This window comes from Diabrotica virgifera, chromosome 1 (genome assembly GCF_917563875.1).
Source record: "Diabrotica virgifera virgifera chromosome 1, PGI_DIABVI_V3a".
In the NCBI taxonomy this organism is placed as follows: Eukaryota; Metazoa; Arthropoda; class Insecta; order Coleoptera; family Chrysomelidae; genus Diabrotica; species Diabrotica virgifera.
In genome coordinates, this window is record NC_065443.1 from 272,483,056 (window position 1) to 272,499,336 (window position 16,281).

The following is a 16,281-nucleotide window of genomic DNA, read 5'->3' on the forward strand; positions in this document are numbered from 1 at the left end:
CGGAAGGCGCAGGACGCTATAAACCGGTGTTTATATATATAATATATATATATATATACACATTACTCTGTTAATACCAAGCCCACTATATTAGTCAGACAACCGGAAGCCCACCCTTAATACGCCCGATAGAGGAGTGTATTTTATGTAGTTATATAGGAAATTCTAAAGTTAGTAAAGGCAACCTTTGAGGGGTAAGTTATTTTAATACACAAATAGTAGATATATGGTTTAGGTCTTTCGAAGCCCAAACATTTGAAGGTAATACGAAGCCAATTGTATAAAATGTTTATATTTACCAGACTATATGAAGCCCGACAGGGTTGTCAGATTTCTCAACTTTCACTATTTTATATTGCGTACCTGATCATATTTAAAAATGATCTGTTCGTACAAAAATCGGATTTGTTTAGGTTTAAACATTTTTGAAAATAAAATATATATTATTTAAAAGTAATTTATTGGAACTAAAAATAATCTATTACGAGTATGTGGTTCAGTAAAAATAAAAATAAGCAATCACTTCCTTTCACGGAATGTATTATACACATATGTTTTTATTCGGACCCAGTCCTTATTTTCGAACACGTGTGGATGTAGTTTCAGTAGTTCGTCACATTCATGTTTCCGAGGGGTAATTTTTTTTTCAATATGTTTTTCAAAGTACGGAAGTAAAACTTGTTTTTCATTATCTGACCATTTGGCTCTGAATCTCTGGATGGATTTCGTGGATGATTCTAAAAACGTCAAAACGTTAAAAAAATACAAAAAAAATCACGTATGAATGTATTTTAACTAAATATTTTAATATCTAATATTATTATTTCATATTTTTTCCAGGGACGGATCCACAGGAATAATCCAAATTTTAAGCGCAGAAAAGTAAAGTGGTCGTTTAAAAAGTTATGACCTATATTCATTTAAAGTTTTATTTTAATATTAAAATTTCTAACCGCCAAAAATATTTTCTATGTTAACCTGGTAATAACGGTGGTAATTTTAAAAAAACAAAAGTAGGGAAAAATCTCAGGTATTCCCGTTTTTTCTTTCTTTTATCTTTTTACTTTTATATTTATTCATTGATAACGTAATTTTAAACAAAATATGGCGGAATATCAAAAAATTTTGTTTTGTGATGATCGTAGACACTTTTACTTATTCATACCTTTAGTTTTTTTTTGTTGGTGGTTCTTCACTATTTTCTTCGTTAGATTCGTGAAACGGACTAGTCGCCTTTTTAAAATAATTTCTTGATAATGTGTTTTCATTATGTTGATCACGTTCCGTTGACTGATGCACATATCTGTCAGAATCTCCAGTATCTAATTCGTCTTCAGGTTTTTTTCCCCTTGTAACCCGCTTTAGCACCTTCTGCATAATCAGTTCTTCATCGCCTTCGTATTCAGAGCTATAGTATTCGTTATCATCTATATTGATTTCACTTAATTTTTTTCCTCGGTACCGATTTCCCTTGCCTTTTTCCATAAGTAAAAGAATCTTGGCTACTTTAGCAGTCTGGTAGATATCTTGCGGTAGTCTAAAATTATTTTATTAATTTTAAAACGATTTAAATGTCTATGTAGATACATGGTTTAGGTATCCATCGAATTTACCTTATCGGAAACAGTGAGAATCTAATAGAACAATAATTTAGTTTAAATACGGATTTATGAAGCATACATTCTAACAACGATTTTCGAATATTAAAGGGGAAATAACGATTTTTCATATATCGCATTCAAATATATCGGAAAGGCTGAACGAAAATATGCTGGCAAATTTTAAAAAGAAATGTTTATTCATTAAACAAATTTAGACTCAACACGCGTTTTGCTAAGTTCGGACAAGGAACAATTAAAACCCGGTTTTAACTATTTTTCAAAGAAAGCTTTTTGAAATATTTTGTGTACGAGATACCTTTAAAGTAAACTTTTCGAAACTTAACCATTGTTGCTAATTCTATTACATTATGTATGATATATCATATCGAGCATAAAAAGTTTAAAAAAATCCTAACCAAAATTAACAGTGCATGCATACTCTTAAAGTTGACATTACCTGTAAAAGTCGGTATGTGTCTTCTTTGTATGTCCCATAAAAGTGGCGATTTGTTCCATTTCGTCATCATCGAGGGCTAATAATTGCAGAGTCGTGGCAATTTGTTTCCTAAATCTAGTTGATGTCAATAGTTCTGGATGTTTGCTCCACAATTAATAGCTATCTTTCTAATTGTGTTTGCGCCAGACATCCAGCGATCTTCGGAATCAGGATTTGCAAAAAGATATAGATTGGTTTCTGGTACAACATTGGTTTCTTGTCTGACTTTTAGTAAAAGGCTAATGTATTTTTGCGTCTGGATTGAAAATAAAATTGGAACAGGTTTTGAGCCTTTACCTCCAGTTACAACACGCCTATGATTTTTATATATAATCTTTTCAACTTCAGTGAGTGCCTCTGTAAAACTTTCTTGATTAAGTGTATCGTAGTTCCTCCCGTAGGTTTCTACTGTTAAATACTGCACGTCCCCTACTCTTTTACGGTTAAAAATCACCGTCTTAGCCAAAATACATTCTGTCAATTTTTTACAATTACTTCTAATATTGGTATTTTCCTGAAGTAGTTTAAACGATTCAGCTGATAGCGCATTTAAGTAGTCATTAAAAAGCTTTATATCACTTGCTAGTGGCAATTGCAAAGGCTTTTCCCAGTGTTTCTCTTTAAGGGTTTTCAAAGCTAAACTAGACAGTTCGTTACACCAGTGACCCTGAATTAACTTTCTTAGATCTTTAATTTCGGTTTTTTTAATTTTCTGATCGATCCATTCTATACCAGGAATACGTTTTTTTTTCTAGAACTAGTTTGTATGCTACATCACAAACCGTTTTCAAGTTGGATACCATATGCAACGCTAGTGATGGTGATTTGAAGCTTTTACTCTCTACACTATAACCACTTATTTCTTTGGTAGCAAGTATTAGGTAATTAAATGGTTCTGGTTTCAAGGCATCAAATAAATTTTTAATATCATATGATTTTTTTAATGTATTAAGTAAACGGCCCAACTCTCTCATTTTATTCGAAATAACATTAATTATTTGTTTTCTTTTATGTTTTGAGAGAAGAGTTTCGCCGTACATACAGATTAGGGTATCATTCTCCCTTCAGGACAATCCAGGTCTCCCCTTCAGTCCGGACAATCTATAATTATGACACTTTTAGCATTTCAGTTCTTTTAATTATCTTCCTTACTAACACCTTTGAATAATCAAATATTTGTTGAAAATCCTAATTGTAGTATCCACGAATAAATTTCTTAAAAAAATGAAAATACAAGAATTATTAAATCAATAATTTGCCCTATTGTTTTTTAGAGTATTATTTAAATTTAACAAAAAAAAAATCAATATCCGTGATAACGTAGTTTTGATAGTTAGAAACAACTATGCCCATTCAGTAAATTTTTTTTCTTCAACCAATCGAAAGAGTAAGATCGTTGTTTTAATAACCCTACCCATACTTTATTCCCGTTCTTAAATACGAAAAAAAAACGGAAGAGAAATAACATTAACAGCTTTTAGAGTAATTTGGGTGTGACTAAAGCAAACATATTTGACAATAATAATTGATAGTAATGCGTTTGAATTGAAATTTGACTGTAGATTAGTTTACTCAGTGAAAATGTTTCCTCTACTGGTTACTTAAGTCGTGTATAATAGGCCTTGGGCCCGCATATACAATTATTATTTATGACCACACCGTTGAAACTTTTTGTACTTGTTATTTTTGTGGAGTCGGACAAATTTTGAGCTTGGCGCATTATGGTAGTGGGGCGTTTGTCTGTCAAGCGGTGACGAAGTTGTCAATTTTATGCAAGAAAAAAATTTATTACCACATTGGTCATTCTATTTTAATCACTGGATTTTATCATATAAACAACGAAAACAATTTTGTCGGACAAAAATATTGGGGCATATGACGCGTCGGACACGCTAAATATGTCAAATTTATGAAAATAATAAATTTATTACCACATGGATAATTTTAACGGTATCTACCATAAAACATTTTTACAATAATGTGGTAACCTTGTCGGACAATTTTCACGGGGCATATGCGCAGTCGGACGCGCCGAAGATGTCAATTTCCTGAAATTTTTTTATTTACAACCATTTTTCCGACAACATTAGTAGGTTATAAGTAATTATATTCTTAATCAAAAAATCAAAGTGTCGGACAAAAATATTGGGGCAACTCGACAGTCGGACAAAAAATTTAATTTTTATTAGTAAAGTATACTTTCAAATTATGCTGGGTTCGTGCATCCCTTATCTTTACAACCATTTTTCCGACAAAAGTAGTAGGTTACAAGTAATTATATTCTTAAACAAAAAATTTAATTGTCTGACAAAAATGTTGGGGCAAACGAACAGAAAACTTAATTCTTTTAGGCTATCGACGAGGAGGTATTATCAAAAAAAAATTTTAAAACAGTGTTTCTCGGTTACTTTTGAATCGAATTAGCTGAAAATTGGTACACACACTAAGTAAAGCATTTAAAAGGGTATGACGTAGATCGGAACCCAAAATTTTCTTAAAAAATTTTCCGACAAGAGGGAAAATTTTAGAAAAATTGTGATCTGATAATTTGTGTACATACTCCTTGAACAACGACAAACGTCGTTCTGTATTTTTTCTTGAATTAAAAAAAAAAAATTTCAGCACATGTATCAGGTTATAAGTAGTTATATTCCAAATCAAAAAATCTAAGTGCCCGACATAAATAGTGGGGCACATCCAAAGTCGGACAAAAAATTTAATTTTTATTAATTAACTATACTTTTAAACAATTCTGGGTTCGTGCATCCCTTATCTTTACCACCATTTTTCCGACAAAAGTAGTAGGATACAAGTAATTATACTCTTAAACAAAAAATGTAATTGTCTGACAAAAATGTTGGGGCAAACGAACAGGAAACTTAATTCTTTTAGGCTATGGACGAGGAGGTACTATCCAAAAATATTTTAAAACAGATTTTCTCGGTTATTTTTGAATCGATTTAGCTGAATATTGGTACACACACTAAGTAAAACATTTAAAAGTGTATGACGTAGAGCTGTACCCAAAATTTTCCCAAAAAAATTTCGGACAAGAGGGAAAATTTTAGAAAAATTGTGATCTGATATTTGCATACATACTCCTTGAACAACGACAAACATCGTTCTGTAGTTTTTTTTTCCAATTAAAAAAAATTTCCGACACAAGTATCAGGTTATAAGTAGTTATATTCTAAATCAAAAAATCTAAGTGTCCGACAAAAATATTGGGTCAAATCCAAAGTCGGACAAAAAATTTAATTTTTATTAATAAACTGTCTTTTAAACAATACGGGGTTCGTGCAACCCTTACCTTTAAAACCATTTTTCCGACAACATTAGTAGGTTATAAGTAATTATATTCTTAATCAAAAAATCAAAGTGTCGGACAAAAATATTGGGGCAACTCGACAGTCGGACAAAAAATTTAATTTTTATTAGTAAAGTATACTTTCAAATTATGCTGGGTTCGTGCATCCCTTATCTTTACAACCATTTTTCCGACAACAGTAGTAGGTTACAAGTAATTATATTCTTAAACAAAAAATGTAATTGTCTGACAAAAATGTTGGGGCAAACGAACAGAAAACTTAATTCTTTTAGGCTATCGACGAGGAGGTATTATCAAAAAAAAATTTAAAACAGTGTTTCTCGGTTACTTTTGAATCGATTTAGCTGAAAATTGGTACACACGCTAAGTAAAGCATTTAAAAGGGTATGACGTAGATCGGAACCCAAAATTTTCTTAAAAAATTTTCCGACAAGAGGGAAAATTTTAGAAAAATTTTGATCTGATAATTTGTGTACATACTCCTTGAACAACGACAAACATCGTTCTGTATTTTTTTCTCGAATTAAAAAAAATTTCAGCACATGTATCAGGTTATAAGTAGTTATATTCCAAATCAAAAAATCTAAGTGTCCGACAAAAATATTGGGGCAAATCCAAAGTCAGACAAAAAATTTAATTTTTATTGATAAACTATACTTTTAAATTATGCTGGGTTCGTGTATCCCTTATCTTTACAACCATTTTTCCGACAAAGGTAGTAAGTTACAAGTAATTATATTCTTAAACAAAAAATGTAATTGTTTGACAAAAATCTTGGGGCAAACGAACAGAAAACTTAATTGTTTTAGGCTATCGACGAGAAAGTAATATCAAAAAATTTTAAAAGAGTTTTCTCGGTTATTTTTGAATCGATTTAGCTCAAAATTGGTACACACACTAAGTAAAATATTTAAAAGGGTATGACGTAGAGCAGTACCCAAAATTTTCTTAAAAAATTTTCCGACAAGAGGGAAAATTTTAGAAAAATTGTGATCTGATATTTGCTTACATACTCCTTGAACAACGACAAACATCGTTCTGTAGTTTTTTTTCTCGAATTAAAAAAAAAATTCCGACTCATGTATCAGGTTATAAGTAGTTATGTTCCAAATCAAAAAATCTAAGTGCCCGACAAAAATATTGGGGCAAATCCAAAGTCGGACAAAAAATTAAATTTTTATTGATAAACTATACTTTTAAACTATGCTGGGTTCGTGTATCCCTTATCTTTACAACCATTTTTCCGACAAAGGTAGTAAGTTACAACTAATTATATTCCTTAACAAAAAATGTAATTGTCTGACAAAAATGTTGGGGCAAACGAACAGAAAACTGAATTCTTTTATGCTATCGACGAGGAGGTATTATCAAAAAAAAAAAATTTAAGTTTTTCTCGGTTATTTTTAAATCGATATAGCTGAAAATTGGTACACACACTAAGTAAAACATTTAAAAGGGTATGACGTAGAGCTGTACCCACATATTCTAAATAAAAAAATCTAAGTGTCGGACAAAAATATTGGGTCAAATCCAAAGTCGGACAAAAAATTTTAATTTTTATTAATAAATTATACTTTTAAACTCTGCTGGGTTCGTGCATCCCTTATCTTTAGAACCAATTTTCCGACAAAGGCAGTAAGTTACAAGTAATTATATTCTTGAACAAAAAATTTAATTGTCTGACAAAAATGTTGGGACAAACGATCAGAAAGCTTAAGTCTTTTAGGCTATCGAGGAGGAGGTATTATCAAAAAAAAATTTAAAACAGTGTTTCTCGGTTTCTTTTGAATAGATTTAGCTATAAATTGGTACATACGCTATGTACAACACTTAAAAGGGCACGACGGTGAGTTTTACCCAAAATTTTCCAAAAAGATTTTCCGACAAGAGGGAAAATTTCGGAAAATTTTTCTAAAATTTTGGAATGTTCTCTACGTTACGTCCTTATAAACATTATAAGGAGTATTTCTACAAATTTTCAGTTTGATCTATGTAGATCTAACCGAGAAAAATAGTTTATAGTTCGCTTTGGTCTCCTTGATGCTTATTATTTTTTTATATCCCAGAGAACGGCTGTTCCCGTACATGCGACACTATATTATACAAGAAATTTTCGATTTTCTAAATGTGACTGAATTGAAAAAATTGGGCCAAATCCAATCTTAAAATATAGGAAGAGAGAAATATGTCAACCATCTATTTTGGTACAAGGGTGTGGATGTTACGGCCATTCCCATTTAGGGTCTGTTTTTCGTTCTCGTCCCCAAATCTCCCAAAAATTTCGAAAATTTAAGTCCGATTTTCAACGCATGTTTAATTTTGAAAATTCTTCTCTTCTTCTTCTTCTTTTTATATAGACATTACTCTGTCTGTTTTTCAATGTGCCTCCAGTAAGTTGTCATTCCATCTTTTTCGTGGTCTTCCCCCTGATCGTCTTCCTATTGGGGAACCGTCTCTGTCCGTTCTTACTACTCTATTTGTTGTCATTCGGCTTATGTGGTCGTTCCATTCTACCCTTCTGCTTTTCATCCAGTTATTAATGTTGTCCACCTTGCATCCCCTTCATATATCTACATTTCTAGCTATATCCCACAGCGTCTTACCATTGATTTTTCGCAATGTTTTCATCTCTGCTGTTTCTATAGCTTTTTTTGTCCTTTCTGTATCAGGTTGTGTTTCTGCCGCGTATGTCATTATTGGTTTGATGACTCTTTTGTAAATTCTGCCTTTCACTTCTTTTCTGATGTTTTTATTTCTCCATATTGTTTAATTCAGGCAACCTGCGGCTCTGTTTGCTTTATTCATCTGATCTTCCACTTTTGTTTCGAGCTTTCCGTAGTTGCATAGTTTGATGCCTAGATATTTAAACTCCATGACTTGTTCTATTATTTGACCCTCCAGCTCTAATTTACACCTTATTAGATCTACTGTTGTAACCATGCATTTTGTCTTTTTTGGGGAAATTAAAATGTTAAATTTTCTAGCGGTTATATTAAATTCGTGCAGCATACGTTGTAAATCATCTTCACTTTGAGAGATTAGTATTGCGTCGTCTGCATAGCAGATTATTTTAAGTGGTTTTTCTCCCACTTGGTATCCTTTTTTTGTTATTTTATAATACTTTTAATAATATACTTTTTTAATACTTTTTTTATTATTTCGTCCATGATCAGGTTGAACCACAGAGGACTCAGGGAATCTCTCTGTCTTATCCCATTGCCATTTTGAAAATTGTATATATCATTAAAAAGTTACCGATCTCAGAAATTTTACTCAATTTCTATTTAAAAAGGGGAAAATGTTTTGTATGTTTGTGTGTATGTTTGTGGAAAAGTTATACCGATCTGAATTTCTTTTCTATGTTTTAAGAGGGGGTCAGGGCCGATTCAGAACCGGTATAGCTTGTGACTTTCGACCACCCATAAGCCAGCTATAGGACTTGGTAGGTACAAAACGGCATATTTTTTGGGGGTATAAATCTTAGGTTTAAGAAGAGACACGAAAACCAAAAGTACACCAAATTAATAGCGTTGAGTTAAGCTTTCCAATAGTGCTTAAGTGATTAAGAGCAGAGATACACACGGCTCAGTACAGCTGAAAAACCGAAAAACCAAACTTTGAAAATTTTGGTTTTTAGACAATTACTCAAAATTTCAACCTACAAATTGCGCCAACAAATAAGGAGGACTCCAGATGCGTCTATCGGTGTATACCTCTAGCTGGAAAAATTCGAATTTTTAAGTTATAGCCTTCATAAGTGTGATCAAATCTATTTCCTATAGGAAAACCGGTTTTTCAAGCTCAATAGTCCTATAATACCTTCGGTTATCCTACTTGACCTTGGATGCATCAGACACTACTTCTCAATACGTTTCAAACTCATATTTAGTGATCAAATTCGGTAATACCGATTAGAAGGTATCTAGTTCCAAAAGTATAATCCATTTGATCATTATCGCCGAAATGGTTTATGTAGTTGTAGTGGTTGCGACGCTAAATTTAGATAGATTTATATAAAAATAGAGCAATACGAGTTCATTTACCGGCCATTAAAATAATTTTTTATTCTATTTCGAATAGAAAAAAAACTCTAGTGTACATTCGATGGACACTAAATCATTTGAGAGATAATCATAGAAGGCGACCATATATATTTTAACGTAGAATCGAGAAACAATACATTCAATTTCATTTAATTTATATACAGGTAAAATTTCGTAAATAATGGGCCATAGCTTAACGTCAGGTTCCTGAGGTAAAAATAGACCGATTTAAGCTTAGTTAGTTAGCTTAGATTTAAACTTATCTTAGTACAAATTTTATAATAACCGAGATACAGGATATCAAAGTTAAATTTTTTTTTATATATTATTGAATATTTCCCGACAGGTATGAGATAACAACATGAAATTTGGTATGTGGGGGTTTTTGGATCGAGAAAACTAAATTCCCTATAGTATTTTTACTACAAAAACGTTATTACGTAGGTCAAAATTTTTGACGTAAGAGAACTGTCAAAACATTAGAATGTGACTTTTCATTATTGCCGTGTTTATAATAAACATAGCAATAATGAAAAGTCACATTCTAATGTTTTGACAGTTCTCTTACGTCAAAAATTTTGGCCTACGTAATAACGTTTTTGTAGTAAAAATACTATACCAAAAATTATGTATTGCCCAGAGGGCGCCACATACGCCTTTCAGCACTCATTTATTACGTTCAATTTTTTTTATACCTCACTCTGTATAATTTTGACATTAAAATTTTTATTTTCCTATTATTTTTACTTAAAAAAGGTATACTTCTTTGATCTCCCTAAACTCAACCGTTTTCGAGATAAACGCATTTTAAATCTGCGATACACCATCATTTTTAGCATAATATTAGCATAATATATAGCAGTTCTCAAATTTATGTCATTGCATCGCAAATTCCATTTGAAGAAATTTGCGATACATTTTTGGATAATTTTATGGTTTTAAGTTATTTTTCGGGTGTAACTACAATGATATTATGCTAAAAATGATGGTGTATCGCAGATTTAAAATGCGTTTATCTCGAAAAAAGAGAGACCGGTCCTGGTAAAGAGACAGTGAGGTTGATTTAAATCCGCTCCGCAAAAAAACTTCAAATACTGAAACTTTGCGAGCAGAAAAATCACCAAATTATTTGCAAAGTGTAAATAAGTGAGTTAAGAAATTTACAGTGTAAATTTAAAAAGAATATTGAAAGTAAGATCCATACATTATTAATCTAACCTAGTTTTAATAAAATTATATTTTTCGTACTTCCGGGCCTAAAGTGACAACTTCACTCCCTTGTGACAGGTACTAAAGTGTCACATTTAATCCCTCCGGGATTAAATATTGACGAAACTCCCGGAACGATTAAATCACAAACAAACGAATTTAAGGGATATTTTATTGAAAAATATAATTAATTAGAATGGTAATTAACGTTAATATTCAAATTAATATTGTGACAGTTCGTCATATTGACCAGTCTTTCCTGGGTTAATGCAGCAGGTAACTGACGAGTAACAGATAGGTCCTTTTCATATTGAACTGGTGTTTGTTTCGAAGATCCTGCGGAAACAGGAAGCGAGAATGAGGACTGTGGCATAACTATAGTGGACGAATCGGCGACTTGACCAAATATTTTATCTGAAATTTTTTGTTTATTTTTAATAGACGATTCAATATATCCCTCGGCCACGTTGGAGGATTTCCATCCTCCATGTCTCTTCAGCACGTCTATTGTTGCTCCCGAATCAGCTAACAAAGACGCAGATGTGCGTCTAAAACAATGTCCCGTATAAGACGTCGCATTTTCTAATTTCAAGAAAGCTGCTATTTGCCGTGGAATTGTACCAAACATGTTTTTTCCTACTACTCGCGTAGTACATTCTTTGTTGATGTATTGAACAAAAAATTTTGAATGAGTTGTCCCTGTCTTTCGCAATGCCACATATTTCCGAAATATCGCCACAAAACTGATGGCACTGTTTTCTGAATTTTTGATCACAAAATTTCGGTCAATTTTATTTTTGGTGTTTCTAATCGCAATTAGGAAGGAATCGCCCAAATCTCTCACATCGTCGATTTCTAAATCAACCAACTCTTTTCCACGACAAGCTCCCGCAACGCCCAAAATAAGTGCAACCTACAAAAAAATTGATTTCTTAAAATTTCTGAATATAAACAAATTTCCAAATTTACCTTAAGCATTAAATATTTATCATCCGGAGCCTCCCGTAAGAACTGATCTACCTGCTCAGACGTGAGAATTCTTGACTTCTTTGGCTTAAATCCCTCATTTCTTCTCTTCAAAAAAGCTAATAATTTTGGAAATTTACTTATATCAATATCTTCTCTAATGTTAATAACCGATTTCAGCATTGAGTAATGTGCCCAGAGAGTTGAGGCACAAACCGCTTTTGATTTATCATCGAAGTAGACTAACAGCGCATTTTCAGTAGGTTGTCTCACATTTTTTAAGCGGCACCACTTTTTAAAAGCATCGTACTGCTGCTCGTATAGTTTTCTAGATTTCGGTGGTAACAATTCTTCACCTACTTCGGCTGCTCTTTTATCAATATCAGATACACCTTCTTCACTCATGATACCAATAATTATCAATAACAATGTTTCTTTACAATGACACTAGTAATGACAATGTTTCTAAATTATAACTGTCACAACGCAATGTTACTATGGTAACTTATTTTAAAGACAGTTTATTAAATGAGTTGAAGAGAGAAAAAACTGATTGAAATTATTGAAATAATTAATAAAATCATACCGGAAGTACGAAAAGTATCGTATATACCTTGCGACTGAAGTACATTTAATCCTTCAGGTAAATTATGGCCCTCCCTGCGGTCGGGCCATAAACTTTACCTTCAGGATTAAATGTACTACTTCAGTCCCGCGGTATATAATGTACTATTAACTACTAACAGTAAAATAATTACAGTCATAGTCAAGTTTTTTGGCACTGATAAGAAGTCAAGGTCCTATGGGTGGACTAGCCGAAGCTGCTTTCAGCAGTGGTAATTACTAATAAATTGATTTAATTATAATTAAGGTACTTCGGTATCTATCTATCGAAAAATACAGAGTCGGCTTTCTGAACGAAAACAAGAAGATATTGAAGAATAAGAAGATATTGAAGAATAAGAAGATATCGAAGAATAAGAAGATATTGAAGATAAGAAGAAGACATTGTTAAATCTAATTTATTCAAGTGAACATTAATTGTTGATATAAATAAATAAATAAGATATTAAATGGTATTTAAATAGTTTTATAATTAAAGTAAAAAAAATTGAATAATATATAAATATTTTGTAATTAAAGTAAAAAATTTAATTAATTTGATTTAATCAAGTAGGTTTTAATTTGATTTAATATTTGTATTTAAAATACATACCTACTTTAATAATTTGAATAGGAAGAAAGATGGCGGATGGTAATGATAGCATTAATGAGGACGGTAAAAGAAAAAGCAAAGAGGAGCCAGATATATTTAGCAGGAGTAGAAAAGTGAACCGAACACCAGACAGGTCGAAACCATCAACGAATGAAACCAGCAGCCAGAACGAAATGATGGAACTAATGAGACAATTAGCAAGCGATAACAAAAAGAAAAACAAGGACCTGGAAGATATAAAAAATACAATGGGTAATATGATTGAGGAACTAAAAGAAATTAGGAAGGAAAATAATGAATACAAATTGCAAATGAAAGAAATAATAAGAGAAAATGAAAATCTAAAGAAAGAAATGGCTACGATGAAACAAAAAATAGATAAAATAGAAATAACCTTGGAAGCATGTCAGAAAGAAAAGAAGAAAAATAACCTAATAATGAGAGGCTTACCACTAGACACAATAGGAACAGAGCAAATAGAGAACTTCATAGAAGCAAAAATGGGAGTAAAATCAGAAATAAATAGGGTACAAAAGATAAATGAAACAATGTGTGTTATAGAATGTAAAAAATTCGAAGATAAAATGAAAATACTGAAAGCCAAGGGTAAACTAATGAGCTATAAACAACATAGAGTATATATAGAATGTGATTTAACATTAAAAGAGATAGAAATACAAAGAAAACTTAGGAAGATAGCAGCAGAGGAAAAGACTAATGGGAAAAGGACAAAAATTGGATATGGATTCATAATTATTGAAGACATTAAGTGGAAATGGAACCAAAAAACAAGCCGGATAGAAAAAGTAACATACAATACAGAACCAACTTGTTCAAAAAACTAGCTGTAGAAAACACAATGATGGACCGAGAAACAAAACAGGCAAAGAACAGGGACATGACCAGATTTAAAGATAATAACACAAACGTAAGGAAAAACAAATTGAAGTACAACCTAAACATAGAAAAGAACAGAACAATTTTGAAAATGGCATCATGGAATGTAAGAGGTATAAATGGGAAAGAAATAGAACTGGGGGAAGAAATTAGAGATAAGAACATTGAAATAGTAGCTATAACAGAGACAAAGAAAAAAGGAAGAGGATCAATAATATTAGAAAACGGAATGTTACTAATATACAGTGGAGTGGAAGAAACGAAGAGAGCTCAGGCAGGAGTAGCGTGCCCGATTAAGAATGATAGTATCAACAAAGTAAAAAATTGGATATATTACAACGAACGTATACTAAGAGTAGACATATATATGGATACAGAGGAAACCAATACAAACCTAATCATATGCTATGGACCAGATGAAGACGCAACAAAAAACGAAAAGAATGAGTTCTGAGACAAATTACAAGAAGTGATAAATGATTGTACAGAGAAAATGGTGATCACAGGAGACATGAACAGTAGAGTGGGGAAAGAAGCAGAAAAATGGAACAATGTCATCGGACCGTATGGGGAGGAAAAAATAAACAAAAATGGAAAATTACTACTTGAATTCTGTCTAGACAATAACCTGGTGATTATGAACACACACTTCCAACATAAAAGGATACACAAGATCACAAGAGAAGTCAAATCAAGAGACGAACAATCAATTATAGACTATACTATAGTGCAAAAAACAGAGAAGAACTGGATAAGAGACGTAAGGGTGAAAAGGAGTTATGAAATTGGTAGTGACCACTATCTACTAGAAACCACATTCAAAAGCAAAAGAAAAGAAATAAAAAGAAATGAGAACATAAACAAAGAACACAAAGAAATAATAAAAATTTATAAACTAAGGGAAGAAACAACGAAAATAAGATACACAGAAGGGCTAGAGAAAGAAATAGACAATGAACATATAATAACAGAAACAATAGAAGAAGAATGGGGAAAATTTAAAAATGCGATGATAAAAACAGCTAAATCAATATGTGGAACCACAAGAAATAACAACAGAGGGAAACGAACGTCTTGGTGGAACGATGAAGTGAAAAGAGAAATAAAAGAAAAGAAGAAATTATGGAAAGAATACATACAAGACAAAACACAACAAAAATATGAAAATTATAAGAGAAAAAGAACAAAAGTTAAAGAGATAGTTAGGAAAGAGAAAAAGAAAAGTTGGGAAAAATTTGGAGAAAAAATGGAAGAAAACAGCACAGAAAACGTAAAATTATTTTATAGAACACTGAAAAACCTAAGAAGCAACAAAGAAACGAAACTGAAACAAATAATGAACAAGGAAGGAATAATAATAAATGACGATAAAACAATAATGGAAAGATGGAGGGAACATTTCCAGCTGTTACTGAATGGAAATCAAGTGAACACAATGGAGAAGGAAAGCCACATAAAGAGAGTATCCATAAGAAACACGGAAAATCCAGAAACTATAGAAAAAGAAGAACTAGAAGAAGCAATAAGAAAGATAAAGATTGGAAAAGCACCAGGAAGCGATGAAGTAGCACCAGAAATGATGAAATATATAGGAATAAAAGCAAAAGAAAAATTGTTATACATATATAACCTAATATGGAAGAGAAAAGTAATACCCAGAGAATGGACAAATGCAGTAATTATACCTATATACAAAAAAGGAAACACAAGAGACTGTAAGAACTATAGAGGTATATCACTACTATGTGTAGCAGCAAAAGTATACGAAACCATAATAGAAAGGAAAATCAGAAAAGAAATAGAACATAAATTAGAGGACGTACAAAGTGGATTCAGGAAAGGACACAACACACAAGACCATATATTTACCATGCAACAAGTAATAGAAAAAGCATTAAAGAAAAATAGAGAAATATACCTGAGCTTTATAGACATGGAAAAAGCCTTCGACTCAGTCAAAAGAAAAGATATATGGGAAAGCCTAAAGAAGAAGGAAGTAAGCGAAGAACTGATAGAAGCAACAAAGAGTATATACATGAAAACAACAAATACAGTAAGAATGTTAAATATACAGTCAGAACCATTTGAAACAACTCAAGGAGTTAGACAAGGGGGAAGTCTCAGCCCAGTGCTATTCATAAATGTAATAGATGAGATAGTGAAAGAATGTAAGAAAACTTTCAAGAAATACTGCATCGGTTGGAACAGAATGCAAATGATAAACGCTGAGATGTGTATATTTGCAGACGACATAGTACTAATTGCGGAAACAGCAGAAAAACTGAAATACAACTTAGAGAAATGGAACCTAGAAGCAAGCAAATACAACTTAAACGTAAACAAAGAGAAGACTCAGATAATGAAAATATCAAGGAAACAAGGGACGGAAGATCAAATAGAAATAATGATAGACCAACATCAATTAATACAGACAAATTCATACAAATACTTAGGAACAGTAATCAACAACAAAGGAGACATAGAGGACGATCTTAACAACAGAATGGAAAACACAGGAAAACTAT

General features: G+C 31.9%; 1 protein-coding gene across 1 annotated transcript in view; it reads right to left on the minus strand.

Annotated features, from left to right (window-relative positions):
* Window positions 1–443: 443 nt before the first annotated feature.
* Window positions 444–16,281, minus strand: part of LOC126893414 (uncharacterized) — a 64,696-nt gene continuing 48,858 nt past the window's right edge. The window contains exons 2-3 of the mRNA XM_050663568.1: window positions 1,166–1,537; window positions 444–737 (exon numbers count right to left, since the gene is read on the minus strand). Coding sequence (XP_050519525.1) covers window positions 1,168–1,537 — 370 coding nt within the window. The 3' untranslated portion in view covers window positions 444–737; window positions 1,166–1,167. The remainder of the gene's footprint in view (window positions 738–1,165; window positions 1,538–16,281) is intronic.